The sequence below is a fragment of the Pagrus major genome, chromosome 4 (assembly GCF_040436345.1).
Source record: "Pagrus major chromosome 4, Pma_NU_1.0".
Taxonomy (NCBI): Eukaryota; Metazoa; Chordata; class Actinopteri; order Spariformes; family Sparidae; genus Pagrus; species Pagrus major.
The window spans coordinates 24283661-24298895 of NC_133218.1; the positions used below are offsets into that span (position 1 = coordinate 24283661).

Here is a 15235-nt window from a genome sequence, read left to right on the forward strand (position 1 = left end):
AGTCTGTGTAATAACTACTGACTTAATATTGCACCAGTGTGGGTGTCCACAGCTATAAAGCGATAAATCTTTGTTCAGTCTCATTTACTGTACAATATAAAATACTCAAAAATAACCTCCAAACTTCAAGCAGAGTCATGTACTAACCAGCTTGCTTCTTCGTATCTTCAGAGTTAGAGTTGGCTGTGGCATGAGGGGTGCTCTGGGACTCTCTTTCTGGACTCGGTACAGGTATGAACATGCTTGCTGGCAGTGCTTCACTTGCTGTTACCTGGAAAAACAAAACACAAAGAAATTCTAGCATGAATAATCTCATTGAGTGGACACAACAAGATACAAGAGGGCACACAGAGTAGTTACCAAGAAAGAGGTTAGACAGATTAATAATGTGTGCTGTAACTGTTACATCATTGACAATAAGCATAAAAGTCAAGATAGTCCACACTCTCACATATTTGTATATTACTATTTTCATATGATTCTCTCAATGTTTCAGAGTCCTATGCTTTGTCATGAACCAATTTAAGGTCTGCTGTATCCAATTTAGATGATGGACCTCGTGTCATACAGCAAAAAGGTTATTAGGAAAACTAATAAAATAGGACTGATGAAAAAACTCTTGAAAAAAAACTACTGTAATAAACACTTTTAAAGCTAACTTCAGAGTTCTCAGTAGTATGCTTGTAAGTGCCAATTAAACGAAAAATGATTCCATTTGAGAAGAATTGCTAAATCAGACCACATGCTCCCTAATAAAACAGTAAAATCAAAAGAAAAACAATTTCATTTCTGACAGAAGGAAATGCATTTTAAATTCGAAAAAAATAAACCCAATATTTTTCTTTTTACTTTTCTAATTGGAGCATTTCAAGGACGAATAAGTATTGATTGAAAAAGTACAGAGAGGAACCCGGCTTCTCCCTGCTCTCAAAAGGTTGGAGTCGATCATGTGTGAACGACAGCAACTCCTGCTGCCTCCCCCCAACTTTCTCCCTATTTCTCCCTCTGATAGCCTGTTTTCCGGGCCCAAAACCTGATAATTCATCCCAATCACTCATTAACAGTTCCCCTATTTAACAATAATCATCGGCTGAAACTAGGTGAGGCTGGAAGATGAGGCGCTGTCTTTTTCACCTTCCTTCAATTACCTTCAAACAAACAGAGTAATCAGCTTCACTCTACAGGCTGCATTTCAATTCACACCACCCCACAGTGTCCCTCCTCTTTTCTTTTTTTGCTGCTGAATCTCAATTTTAGGACACTTCAACTTTAGCTCCAAGCCTAAAAGACTTATAGTTGCTGGTTAGATTCTGGATGGGGCTCTTTATCTCATTTTTTTTCTTACTCTGGCCCTCTGCAAATCAAATCAAAGATAGCAAGTAATAATTGGTAAATTTACATACAGTACATACACATAATCGATTCATTATGATCCAAACTTTCCAGTCGGTCAATACCTGATTGTTCAGTATTGAAATAAATGCCTGATGGTTGCTGCTTTAGTTAATCTACCATATGTACCATATGTTTTCTAATTACTACTCTAATAGGCACAGTGAGCGTACTGTAACATGTCATATAGCCTAAAGGCAAGATCCAAATAGAGCAGAATCATTCTCAAGCAACAGGAGCACCAAGGTTAAAAGGAACATTTAACATTTTAAATCACAAAGAACATCACCATATGGTTGTTATGGTCACAAATTTAGCACAAAACATCCGGCCATTCCCTTCTTTGTTTTTGTTACCTCTCGATCCGTTCAAAATGAAAAGTGGAAAATGTGAAGATGAATGCAACCAGCACGGGAAGTCACAAAACAACAAAAAAAGCAATCATTTACATTACAAAGTGGACTGTTTCTAGACAACTGCTTCATTAGGCGATTAGTGGAAAGAGCAGAGTATCCCAAGGTCACTTTTAATTTGGACCGCCTAATTGGCAAACATAGTTCAAAATGGCTATCATCCAGCCAGACTCAGAATTAATGAAGCACAATTATTTTCATTACCCCTATCTTACACAGACAGAAAATGAGACATAGAGTGAGAGAGGGAGGACTGGAGGAGTGTGTATATATATACTTTGCTGTATATATGTACTGTATATGAGACAGAGAGGCATGAGAGACATGAGGTGAAGAGGAAAGCAGGGAGGAGGGAGGTGCAAAGAAGATAGGTGGATGAAGGGATGAAGGGTGGGAGAGTGAACGCATCATTATGCATGCTTGGCAAGATATAAAAGTCACCTATTTCAGAATTAATTAGGCTCCTCTCTTTAGACATGTGAAAAGGATAAAGTACCTTTCCATCTGCATTCACCAGTTATAAAAAGGTGCTAGCTTTAATGTGTGTTATATTACCTCGGCTCTATCACAGCACGCTTGTAGTGGTTCAGTACATTACTACCTCTATAAAAGAAATAAATATTGCTTTCTACCATACTAATGTGCTTGCCATTTACTTTCTAGATGGGGGATGAAGATGGCGAGGCAGCAGACAGAGCAATGTTTTACTCTGTGATTGTCCAGCAAGCCATTTAGCTTCACAGGATAGAGCAGAACAAAGATTTGCTCAGTGATTTATAAGAAAACAGGGCAAATAAAATTTTATTTCCCCTTGATGAGCATTAAAGGAAGCAGAGCGAGTATTCTCTTGGTAGAAAAGGCTGCACCAGTGCATTGCAGTTGACATAAATCTAACTTCAAGACCTGAGTCAAGTTAAAAACAAAGCAAATTTTGAGTGGAGCTGAACATTAAAGGGGCAATATGTAAGGATTTTAGTTAAAGAAATGAAAACATCTGCTAAAATTATCAACAGTATTTGAATAAACAGCAGTTTTGACATTGTGATGTCCTTGTATTGTGTTGCAGAAATATCTACTCACGTTAGCATGCTAACCAGCTAGTGTCTGTCTTTCCCAGACCATGCTCCCAGTCTGAACTGCTAGCTGCACAGCTAACTGAACTAACTAGCCAAGGACAGCTACAGATGGCAGCAGTTAGTGGTTCCTCTGGCGATATGCTGCTTCCTATGTGTTTTGAGTATGAATATGACAGGAGGCCAATTCTTATATATTGAAACAGTGTTTTGTTTTCTACACAGTCTATACATATTTGTTTTTTCAGGTTTTACATATCTATATTATTTTGATATTCAATGAATTGGTTTGGTTATTTTTTTTAAGGAAAAAAATAAGTTTTATTACCTGATTCCAGCTCCTTAAATATAAATGTTTTATGGTTTCAGCAGTAAACTGAATATTTTTGGGTTGTGGACAAAATAAGACGTTTGAACTTGGCTTTAGGAAACACTGATCAACATTTTTCACCATTTGTTGACATTTTATAGCGCAAACAACTAATCAATTAATCAAGAAAATAATCCACAGATTACTCATGAATGAAAATAATTCAAAGTTGCAGGCCTACTGAGCACTAAAACAAAATGTAGATCAGTGTTTTGTTTTCTAAACAGTTTATATATATTTGCAGTTTTTATGTGGGACTTTATTTCAGCCTGATTTCTAGCGAGTAATAACATTTCCATTGCTTTTACTTGAAATTCATGAAGCGAGGAAGCTGTTCATTAAATTTTGATTAATCCGTGTCACAATTGTTTTAACATATTCATAATGAAAGGCTTTGTTTTGACTTGCACACAGGTGATCACAGACACAGCGAGAATGTCAGTGTAGTAATAAATGAACTGAGGCGCCAAGAGACCTGCTCATCTTGAAATCATCATCATCAAAAAAAAAAAAATTACAAAAACAGATTATGAGTTCCCCTCCCCAAATGACTGTGATTAGAAGAGAGCTGTAAAAGGGCTCTCTGATGATGGGCACATTAAGACAATGAAAAAGAGGAGAAAAATATGCATCTCAAAAAGGCCCAATCAATTCCAATGAGCCAATGGGATTGCCTGCAGCCATTTCACAATTAACAGCATTCTTTGTGTTTGATAAAGGACTGAATGTTGGCAATTTAGAGGAGGGAAGACAGGAATTACAATTGTTCTAGCTAGGCAGCCTCTCCGGGGGGAGAGATTGATTAAGACGGGGTGACTCATCTCCTTGGCATTGCTGAATCCTTCCACTGGTCCTTGACCTGACCCACAGCCTGCAGTCTGACTGGCCATAATGTGTATGAATAATATGTTGGGCCTATACAGCACAGCTTTGACTGACTGTGGAGATAATTACAGACACAATATGTGACAGAATGGATAGAGCTTACCCAAATGGCAAGGCCATATATTTGTTCATCTATTGTGCTTTTGCTCCACTGAAATTCCCAGACTTTTGATAATGCATTACCTGAAGTGCTTATGCATTCTATTAGTTATGGTGCTGGATGACCAGAATAAAGAGTGTGCTAAGCTAACGCATGCCAACACAGGCCAACATCAAGTAACCTTGAAAATGCAAGCTGGTAAAGCAAAGGATTCAAAAGCATCGCTGGGTGAGAAGAAATGTAAAACTGAAAACCGATCACACAACACAGGACTTACTGTGGAAATAAGCTTATCAACACAGTCAGGAGCCACGCTGTGGAGGTGTGTGAGGTGGAACTGCAGGTGGATCTTGTTGTTGAGCATGTCCTGGCACAGGGGGCAGCGTAACATGGGCTGGACAGAGTGCTGCGTCATCACGTGCATTCTGAGACGATTCAGGTCCGTGTTGGTGAACTTGCAGTAGGGGCACTGGTACATCTGGGTGAAGGTAGAGGCAGGAATCGAGAAAGAGAGAGAGCGAGGGGAACAAAAAAACAGATCCACAGAGGGTTAATAAGGTGAAATGGGAGCGGTGAGCATGGTGGGCCTGCTTGTAGAGGAGCTGCAGATCAGGCGGAAGATTTCGGGCCCCCTTCCCTCGAGCAGGCAGATCCCTCTGATCACAGACAACTGTGTAATACTGAGCACCACTGAGTCTTGGCACCCACTTCAAAGTGCTCTCATCTGTCAAATACTATATTGATTTTCCACCTTATACACAATTAGCAGTGCAACTGCGGCAGAAAGGTTAAAATAATTTTGAGTAGATTGAAAAAGAAACCTGCATGATATAAAAAGGGTCCGTGAGATAGCTGACTAACTAACTAAATAGCAAAAAATTATCAGAAGTATATTTCAAATTTCTTCTTTTAATTGATGTGCAAGTTCCAACCTTATAATGAGGGCTAGGTAATTGAGGACAAGATAACCTTTAGCCTGAAACCCCTAATTCAAAGAGCTTTATGAACATCTGAAGGAACTCTGTGTTTGTGTTATTCTCACCTGCTCCCCGGCACTCTTCTCAGCTGTCCTGGGACGCTTCGAGGAGAGCGGGCTCTCGGAGGTCTCTGACCGGGAAGAGGGCCTCTTGGAGGGGATCGGGGAATCTGACTGGTGCCGTTCCAAGTGGCTGGACACTGCTGAACATTCACACAGACACGGAGGGATAAAGAGAGGAGAGCAGACATGTCAAGACAAGGTGAGGACTTGGCAGCCTGAGAGCAGGTCAATCAATAACACTGTGGATAAAGGGCTTTGCAATGTCTTTCTTAAATGTGATATAACTGCTTTTAATGGGAATTGGGCAGGGAAAGTGTCGTTATCCTCCCCATTAAAAAAACAAAAAAAAACAAAACAGATTTGTTTTAGTCTTCTCCCCATGCTGCTGCAGGGAAACTCACAGCAAACGTCCTCTGATGGGCCGTCTCTGTCAATGTTGGCTTGTCAGGATATCATGCAACACCGCAAACAGCTAATACAAATATTCAGTTGCCACAGGGTGCACCTTTAGGTTTCACATCACCCAGAGTTTCTGAACTTGAGACAAGGTAAACAAACATGCAGTGAGAATGGTAGAGAGATCCACATCCGGATAAAACTTGAAACACAACTTCTGTAATTACTTTTACTCAGAATTTTGAAGCTACAGTTGTGTGTGCATTGTACGGTGACAAAGTTTTGTTTGATTAAGTGATCCTGATGTTGTTGGAAAATGATATTTAAGAACAAAGCTCAACATTTCTACGAAAGGCCTTCAAGCAAGTCCTGGTGCATTTAACTGCAGTTTGTCCTTATTGTTACAGAAATGATTCACAGGAGCTGTAGAAGATTGTAGAATTCAGATTTTTGATATGTTGACCAGTAGTCACTGTTCCACCTCGCCAAAATATGTATTCATTCACACTTGTATTCAAGTGTGATCAGAGCAGGGTTCAAGAAAGAATTTAAAAATAAAAACCAAGCAGTGCCTACAGTTTGACCCAGCTTGGAAAAGTCCCCAGCTTTTTGCAACCAGCCAAGCCTTCTCCAGTGTGTTCTAGTTCTGTGCAAGTGGACTGTGACAAAGAGAAAAACAAGGACAGCAACATTAGAAAAACTCTTTTCAAACCCTTGCGCAAATCGCCATCTTTCCTCAAAGCTAGGTTCAAAAGGACAACGAGACAAAAAAACATGCCACTGGGTTCAAAGATGGCCTCAGACAGACGATTTGTCATACTGAAGCATATTCACAGGACGCAGCCATGCTTTGGTGCTCATGTCTGTACAAATGTTAAAAAGGGCTACGATCATTGTCAATCTTTGAAAAGTCTTTCATTATAGTCAGTCACCTCAACCATACCTTTAAGCTTAACCTTTTAATGCGAACAACACCAATATCAACGAATATCAGATCTTTTTTCTTTCCATGTCTGCAGAGCAAGGCCTCACACTGTAAACCACATTACAACTACTCCACTTTATAAAGAAAAGGAGAAACTGGAGGTCATGCAGAGAACAGCATTACACTTGAGTACTCAGATAAATCCACATGGAGCCAGCAGGGGGGAGCTGCAGCAGCACCACGCTTTGTCACCAGTGAAGAGAGTTCACTGTGAAACTTAAGGAGGTGTCTTGCCAACCCCTAACAAACCCATAAAGAGTTAAATTTGGCCTGATTTGTACAGTCCTGGGAGGGCAAATTGAGAACAGAGGGCATTGGTAGGGGGAGGGTGGGCGGTTTGGTGGGGGGTCAGGTTAAGCAGGGCTGACCACGCTCCTGTTCCAGACATTAAAATGTCAGCTCCAATCAGGACGAGGGCAGTTGAGCTGATTACCCAGTGGGGGACCTGGCTTTGGACGGAGCAGCCTGCAAGATCTCCCAGAGACACCGGGATCAGCCAGGGAGGCCCTATTAGGGTCCAGTCACAGTCAATCCTATTAAACACATCCGCCAATAAACAAAGGGAATGTTAAACAAAAGGAACCTCCCATTCCCTGACATTAACCTCTCAGTCATGGTACTGTCCTCACCAATTCCTCCTCCGCCTCAACTCCACTTCAGTCCTTCAGCTGCTACTTCCACTGAACTCATCTCTCGAGGGAAACAAGGACAATCATCTGTGGTCACCTTCACATTTCAACAGCTCACATTTAATAGAACTAGATATATATAATCTAAGTCATTCAATAATAATACATTTTCTCCTACAAAAAACGTGCACCTTGACATTTTGTCTCTCATGAGCAGCTCACTAATATCACAAGCATTTTTTCAACTTTCAGCAGAAGCCTCATAGAGGCAAGGTAGGGAAGGAAAACTAACTGTTCTTTTAGTCAGTGGTTTTCAAACTGGGGTCCGAGGACCAGCGGGGGTCCTTGGGACAGAATATTTAAACTTTCATTACATTTTCGGAAGTTGGAACAACAAGAAAAGAAACAGGATTGCCCGTTTTGATTTGTCACGATCCTAGTTAGGTCACTGATGACTATGAAGACATTTCTTTTTAAATCTTCAAACCTGAGAAACAAACAAAATAAAAAAAATACTCAAAAAGGGTTTTTTGTTTGTTTGTTTGTTTGTTTTTTTAAAGTGGCACTATTTAGTTTTGGAGAAGAAATTCAGACTCAGAATTTTAATATTTACAATATTAATGAGGGAATAAGACAAACTCAGAAGTATTTATCTTTTCCATTTCTGAATAAACAAGCTGTTCTCAGAGGAAAATAAGGTCCCAAAACACTGTTTGAAGCTAGAAAGGTGGCAGGGTCCACCAAATATAAACAGTATGAAACTGTGTTGTCATTTAAGGTCAGTTTGTTTATTCAGTTTCTTCAGTCATGAAAATGAAGGAAGTGTGTTTATTTTACTTAGGCATTATTAAAAAAAAAAAAAAATCAGTCAATGAAGATCTTTCTCTTTCTCTCTCTTTAAAATTCTTCCCCAAAACTACATAGTGCACCTTTAAGACAAAATTCTCTCACATTGGGGGTCCTTGACATGGAAAATATTGGAAACCCCTGGTCTAATTCATGGGATAAGCAAGAAGGAAGTAAAGGAACCCACACTCAACAGCATCTGTTTAATACTCATATATCAAATTACGGGATTTTTAAGCAGCACCTGCATTGCATTTACGCATGGTATACAAGAAACAAGTTTAGCAGCTAATACAACTTAAATACGTCTAATTGCCATTCATGGGGAGTGATTTTCATGTGAGCATAAGAGCAGGTAACATAGTTAGAGTGCACACACACAGTGCAGAAAGTAAGCATGGATTAAGTAGACATAAGTATCCTCTCAGCCTCATGATTAAGAGGATAAACATAATTGATTATAAGTGTAGTTCACTTTCACAATTACTCAATAAGCATCAGAGAGGTGAAACAAGTGGCTGTTTATGCTAAGGTACTGGAGAGCTGCCACAGAAGGGCCCAAACTGAGCCTTTCTAGCTCCGGGTGTTTTATGTTCATGTGTGTGCAAGACAGAGAGAGAGGGGACAGATGGAGGGCTGGAGACAGAGGCTTACTCAGATGCAGTCTTCCTCGTCACGGCCAATTAGGACTCCATAAATCTGATCAATCGTCCTCTCTTAAGAATCCTACACCCTGACACCGGCACCATGACTAACATCCAACTACTGTATCCTGTTTTTCCTCGTCAAGGGTGATGAAAAAAAAATGAGCGAAACATTGAAAAGATGGGAGTGAAATAGAGATTTTTTCTTGACGCGCAGTCTAACATGGCAGACTGAACACCAGTATCCGAGCATTGATGGGAACACGTGAGATCTACAATATGAGCAGGTGATCAGAAACAATGATGGAAACGTGGAGTCCTGATGGAGCGAGGTAAGGGACTATTACAGGACCAATACTATCAAGAAAGAACAGAAAAAGACTGCTGAGATATGCTATGGATGTCAAAAATAGGTGAGAGGTCTAGTTTTATTTTCACAAAAAGTAGTGAAAATATGTTTAAAAAAGAATAATTCCTGTTTTCTTAGAAAAAAAAAAAAATATTGCAGTCACTGAAGTTACTCTTGAAGTTAAAGTTTAATCACAGGGCCTGTAGTGGAGCTTCATGAGTGAAAATACTGCGCTAAGCCCTAAAACTACAATTTAAGTTTCTGTATTTAAACCTCAGTGCCTGGTTAGATTACCAACGCTTGTCCAACTAACAAGTAGTCCTCCACAGAGACCACTACAGGCTTCTGACAGTGACCGCAACGTCTGTCAGGAGACTGTCTGTTACCCTGACCTCTTCTGCCTGGTCATTACACACAGAGCCCCCCATCCACACCAAACCTCCTCTGACAGATACACAGGGTGGGCTTTTGTTTGAAAGCACAAAAGGCAGAGCAGGAGTGGAGAAAAAAAACTAAGAGTCAATTAGGTGATTATTAATTCATGCCCCTTTTCCGTAAACCAGAGGCTTTTGTGCTGTCGAGTCCCGTAAGTGAATTGGACTTTGGCACCTTGTCTCACCTCCCATAGCTGGACTGTATTATTCAGGCAGCAAAGGGGCTGTCAGCACACTGCACCGGTCTCTGGAGCAATCACAGCCTTGTTGTGCTTTTAAGGAGGAAAAAAAAAAGATGGCTGCTGGACAGAGTGACTGACACAGCATAGACTGAATTAACCACAACAGGTCATCTGCCATTGAAATCTTCCAGCAGTGCCATTAATCTGCTTTGTCCTTCTGAGAGGTTATCCATAGTCGAGAATGTGACTTACAGTAAACAGTATGTAAGGAGGTGGAGGATGGGAAAAATGATTCCTGTGTGTTTCGGTGGGAATTCCCCTCCTACTGACTGACATGGGGTCCTCATCATCTCCGGAGCCTCTGCCCCCTCATTACCACAGTTCCTGTCTCGCCGTGGCAGCTTCAGGCCTCCGGTTGTAAAAAATATAACCTATCATCCAGTCCGTCCACGCCGGCAAGGCTGCATAACTTTACTGTCACTCTGCCCAGAACAGCCACAGTCTGCCAATCACTTTAAACTTTTAGTTCAGCCCACATTTCGTCTGCATGGTGAACTTTAGGATCCTCAGTGGTACACTTTCTGAAAAGTGCGTCCTCTGATCCCCAACTCCCTAAAACCTTTCACCTTCACAGTGAAGAGGGCCTCTGACACCTCTCTGCTCCTTGCAATGTGGAAAACCTCTATTCCCTCTGCAAGATGGCCATTAATATGGAGATGATTCAACTCCCCCAGTGCTACAACTCATTCTCTTTTAATGTTATGCTAACAATACCTGAATAGTGTCTTTTCTTTTTCCAATTTCTATACAGGTTTTTAATCTACATCCTGTGTAAGAGCCCAGGGCAATAAAGGGCCCTGTTCCATTTCATAAAGTATTTCTCAGGTAATTATTCTGCATCAATTAAAAAAAAAGATACAGAAGAAAACTGAAACCTTGAACTAAAAGCAGATACTGGAGCATTATATGAAATACTTTCCTATTATTTATGAAGGCCAAATCTGCTGTATTGTGATAGAGTTGTATGCAGCCTAACGACAAATCCGAGTTAGAGAAATAGAGAGGAGATATTAATTAGCAGAAGCGTTATTAATCATCAGGCCACTGAACAACAGGATGACACGGCGTTCACCTTTACAGGACGCTCAGACACACAGCACTGCTGCTCGGCCATTAGACACCCCGTGGTAAAACTCATAAACACTGAGCTTTCAGGGAGTTGGCTCACAAACAAGGACAATTTATGGCCTATTATCTTCAAAGACAAAAGGAATTACAATTTGAGGGATGACAAGCACTCAAAGGACGTGATATGAATATGTAAACATTTCTCGCCGCTCTGTCTCCCGATTTTTCACACTACTTAGGGTTTAAAAGCAATAACAAATCACCACTGCACTGAATGTCGCCCAGTTTGGAGTAACAATAACATAAACTTGAATAATTTGATTGTAACTAACCATAAGCATGCAATTTCAACCTCAACCACAGCTAATATTAAATCTACATATCTGCACTGCTATGTGGAGAACAATCCATAACATCTGCTGTGTCTGTTCCTGAATGAGCAATAGCGGAAGACGAACAGCACAATGTGGAGCACACTAAAAAATGAGCAGGCTGCAATGCCATGGTGCTGGGTCTAGGGGATGCTAATCATCATGTTCATTATACAGACTAAATGCAGCATCTAAAGTGTGCAACACGACATCTGGCTTCTCCTGCACACAACACACCTGAATGTGCACATGTGCATGCTGAAGCACATTTATACAAACACACAGGTGGACATGGAGGCAAAAATACACACAGGCACACACATAGGACTGTATAAGCACAGACAGCTGTGTTTCTCAGGCATAGAGTCAACATTTAAACAGTATGGAGCATTTTTTTTAAGCTGGTCTGTGTGAAAAACCTACAGAAGGAGCCTCATGAGAGAGAGCTAAACAGCACAAACTACTCTGGCAGGTTCAAGTAAACATATAAAGACATCATTTAGCAAATGTCTAGTTTTTTACAATTGTTCTTACAAGTCTACTGTACATGCGTTAACCCTCACTACATTAACCTCTGCTGCTCTGCTGTTCTGTCTAAAATGCATCAAGGTTTAACTGTGCATAAATATAGATTTCACCAATCTTGATTTTATTTGTTAGGGCCAATATGTGAGAGTTAAAAGCAATGATTTTGGGCATAATTAAGTAGGACAGTAATTTAATACGCACTATTTGTACACAGGCAGAGTAAAAACAGCATGCAGCAGCTAATCGAGTACTAAATTAGAACCTGCACGTCACCTTAAATTGATGCTCCACAGAACTATGCCAAAATACTCCTACACACTTGTACCTGAATGACACTAACATTCAAGCCCAAGCTAACACACACAAGTCCAGCATGGCAAGCCCATGCTACAATGTGTACTAAATATTTTATATTCAGTGTGTGAGTAAAGAGAACTGTGGCACGACTGTGATGATGGCATCTAAAAAACTAAATAATTTACACTATAATGATATGAATACAATTATTCCCAATTAGTCAAAACAAACAAAATAATGTTCGTTTTGCTCAAGGCATTTGGCTTATTCTCTGTTATTCTGATAAGCTTTATATACCTTGCCTTGTCTGATTGATAGAGACTGTTGAAATAAACACAGCAGACAAATAATTTTAAGGACTGTGTTCATGGGCAACCAAACAAATTGACATGTTTCAGTGAAACATTAAGAATATAAAAATAAAAAACTATAACTATGCATAAATAAGTAATAGTAATAGTAATAGTAATAAGTAATAGAATTATTGACATTTAGAATATATATCATTGTATGTTTTCAGTAGGTAGTGTAATTTGTTTTGTCTACCTGTAAGTCTGTCTGATCTCCATGGGTCTTACTGGTGGATGACCCAGGTTGGGAAATTATTTTTCACCCCCCTTGCTCCAGCTCCGAATAAATTGAATGTAAGGAAAGAGGTATGAAAAGAATTATTTATCAAGCTCAATTTCAGAGGATCTCCCCATCCCGAGCATGTAGAATGTGTATTTCTATCTCCCTCTTCCCAGTCTCGCCACATAACAACCCCCCTCCTACCCCAAATTTCAATACAACCTCTCCCATACATTTATGTGAAATATGTCAAATCGCAATCACTTGTGTCCTAGTCTGCAGGTGTATTAACAATCCCCCTTCCTTCCTCCTCTTCCTGCTCTCTTCACCTTCCTATCTCCCCTACGCTCGCCATCCTGCCTTTCTCCTCGCTGCATCGCTATACATTCGGCTGCTGCATAAACACACCGCCTGTTTTAATGAAGGTAAGGTTCCTGTTCCTATGCAGAAGCTCTTCCCCTTTCTTGCCAGTGCTGTCTCAGCTTGGTGAAGAAGGTGTGAGGAGAGAGGAAGGAGGCTCATGGCCATCCATTTATACATATTTCATACCTAGCATTAAAATTGACCCTTTGAATTACTAATCATGCAGGATGATTAAATTGCAGCTACCGCCTACATGAACATCATTGTGCAAATACATTAAGATTTTAGTATTCCACTTATAATTAGTTTCACTGTTAATTTGTATTTCTTCTCTCAGGATATATACTTATGATAATATACTGTATAATGAGAAAAAGTTGCATCAGATATTACCTGCATTGCAGGGAGTTTATGACATTTACATATGTCTGAATGCCTGTACATGTACATATATGTATTATCTTTGAGATAAATAAAAAACAACAGAATAATGAAGGCATCTTTCAAGAGATGACATGCTGAATACATATGCATTTTACAAAGGCTTCTGATGTACCTCTAAATGATTTTAATGAATACTGAGGAGACGCGGAACAAGAAAGAGAAAATAAGATTGACAGTGGCTTTAAAAAGGAGGAAGCCTTTTTTCTGTGTTTGCTAATGCTGTCTGTCTGACAGTGACTGTCATTTGTAAAGGAACAATGTTGTGCTCTGTTCCAACAGCTACATGACAACGATGTGAAGAAATACTTCAGTAGTTCTAATGATGGACCTTAGAAACAGCTCAGCCACAGACAGTGGGAGACTGAGCACCTTTCAGATAAATAACAGGTTGGCCAAGACGCTCACACACCATATTCTCTATCATACACACCATCTGTGGTGCCTACTGTACAAACATCTTCAGACAATCACCAGCCAAACAAGTGCTCCTCTGTTTACCAAATGCATTGTGAGGTCTTCCTCGCCTTCCACCCCCCCACTACAATCTAGGTTTTCTGCACTCGGTTTGAATAGATGTATTCATCAATCGCAAAAAAGTTTGAAGCACAAAAAGCGACCTTTCCATTAAACTACAGCTGTCTACCTTTCGCTGACAACACAGCCTTGAACCCACCACCCCCAACCTACCCACCCACCTTTTCACTGACATCAAACAGAACCTCAGACCTGGTTCCCTAATGCACATGCTATTTTTAACTAAGCGTTTCTAATAAGCTGCTGGGAAGCTGTAAATTTTTCATATGCAAGCACATATTTCCTTTGTGAAAACACAGAAACACACTTATTTGGTGATTAGCGACTGACAGAGGGGAGGAAAGGAACTGAATATGCTTGTATCAAATTGCATGCCTTTCAAAAAGGAGGAATCCTAATGCGAGGAGTCGTCTTCCTGTGCACCACAGGTATGAGTGAATTATTAATCGGCCAGCTCATTTTAATGCTTTTTAAAGTGCTTTATTTTGATGTGCTAAAACATACTTTTAGCCATATTCAGTCAGGCATGCATATCATTATTTCTTCCATCAAAGAAGAGTGTCGCCCTTTCAAAGAGCACAAACAACTCAGCCTCATTTAAAATAGAAGTTCGAATATCAAAGACATTTTACAAAGGCTGGGCTTCAAACACTGTGATGAAGTTTTTTTTTCTGCTACACTTTATAAAAAACTTAGGTATGCAAAAGGTCTGAATTGTTTTCCAGCTTTTAACCTGACTAGTGTAAATCAAAACATCCTGCAGTAACACATGAAGTTAGACAAGTGAGAAGCATCTATCCAGGCCTGTTACTGCTCAGTGTCATCATTATCAGAAATCTCTTCTATTGAATAAGAGATGTCTTAACTGCCAACATTGTTTTTCTAACGCAGGCGTGCAAAGTAAATTGTGCATAAAAAGGAGAAATGAAACTATATTTCATTTACACTGACGTTTCAGAAATCTGAACACAATCAGTAAACAAAAGCCTTTTATAATCATTAGACGCAGTGATGCACAGACTCTGTGCAGTACGTGGGACAAAATAAAAAGTTTTAGATTCTTGCGTCATTCGTGCGGTAGCACAGTCTGAAAGCTGGCCATAGAGCGTCCGTGTTTAAAGTACTGCAAGTGTCAACATCTTTCACATGTCTGACGATCTATAGAAATAATCATTTTTGGTCAACATTAAAACACTCTGCTCCACACAGAGTATCAGATATATTAAATTAGCACATAAACTGCTTCTACTTTTAATGCTAGTA

General features: G+C 39.9%; 1 protein-coding gene across 1 annotated transcript in view; it reads right to left on the bottom strand.

Annotated features, from left to right (window-relative positions):
* Positions 1-15235, bottom strand: part of zfhx3b (zinc finger homeobox 3b) — a 137343-nt gene that overhangs the window by 8754 nt on the left and 113354 nt on the right. The window contains exons 7-9 of the mRNA XM_073463780.1: positions 5276-5409; positions 4511-4711; positions 148-271 (exon numbers count right to left, since the gene is read on the bottom strand). Of these exons, the coding sequence (XP_073319881.1) occupies positions 148-271; positions 4511-4711; positions 5276-5409 (459 nt within the window). The remainder of the gene's footprint in view (positions 1-147; positions 272-4510; positions 4712-5275; positions 5410-15235) is intronic.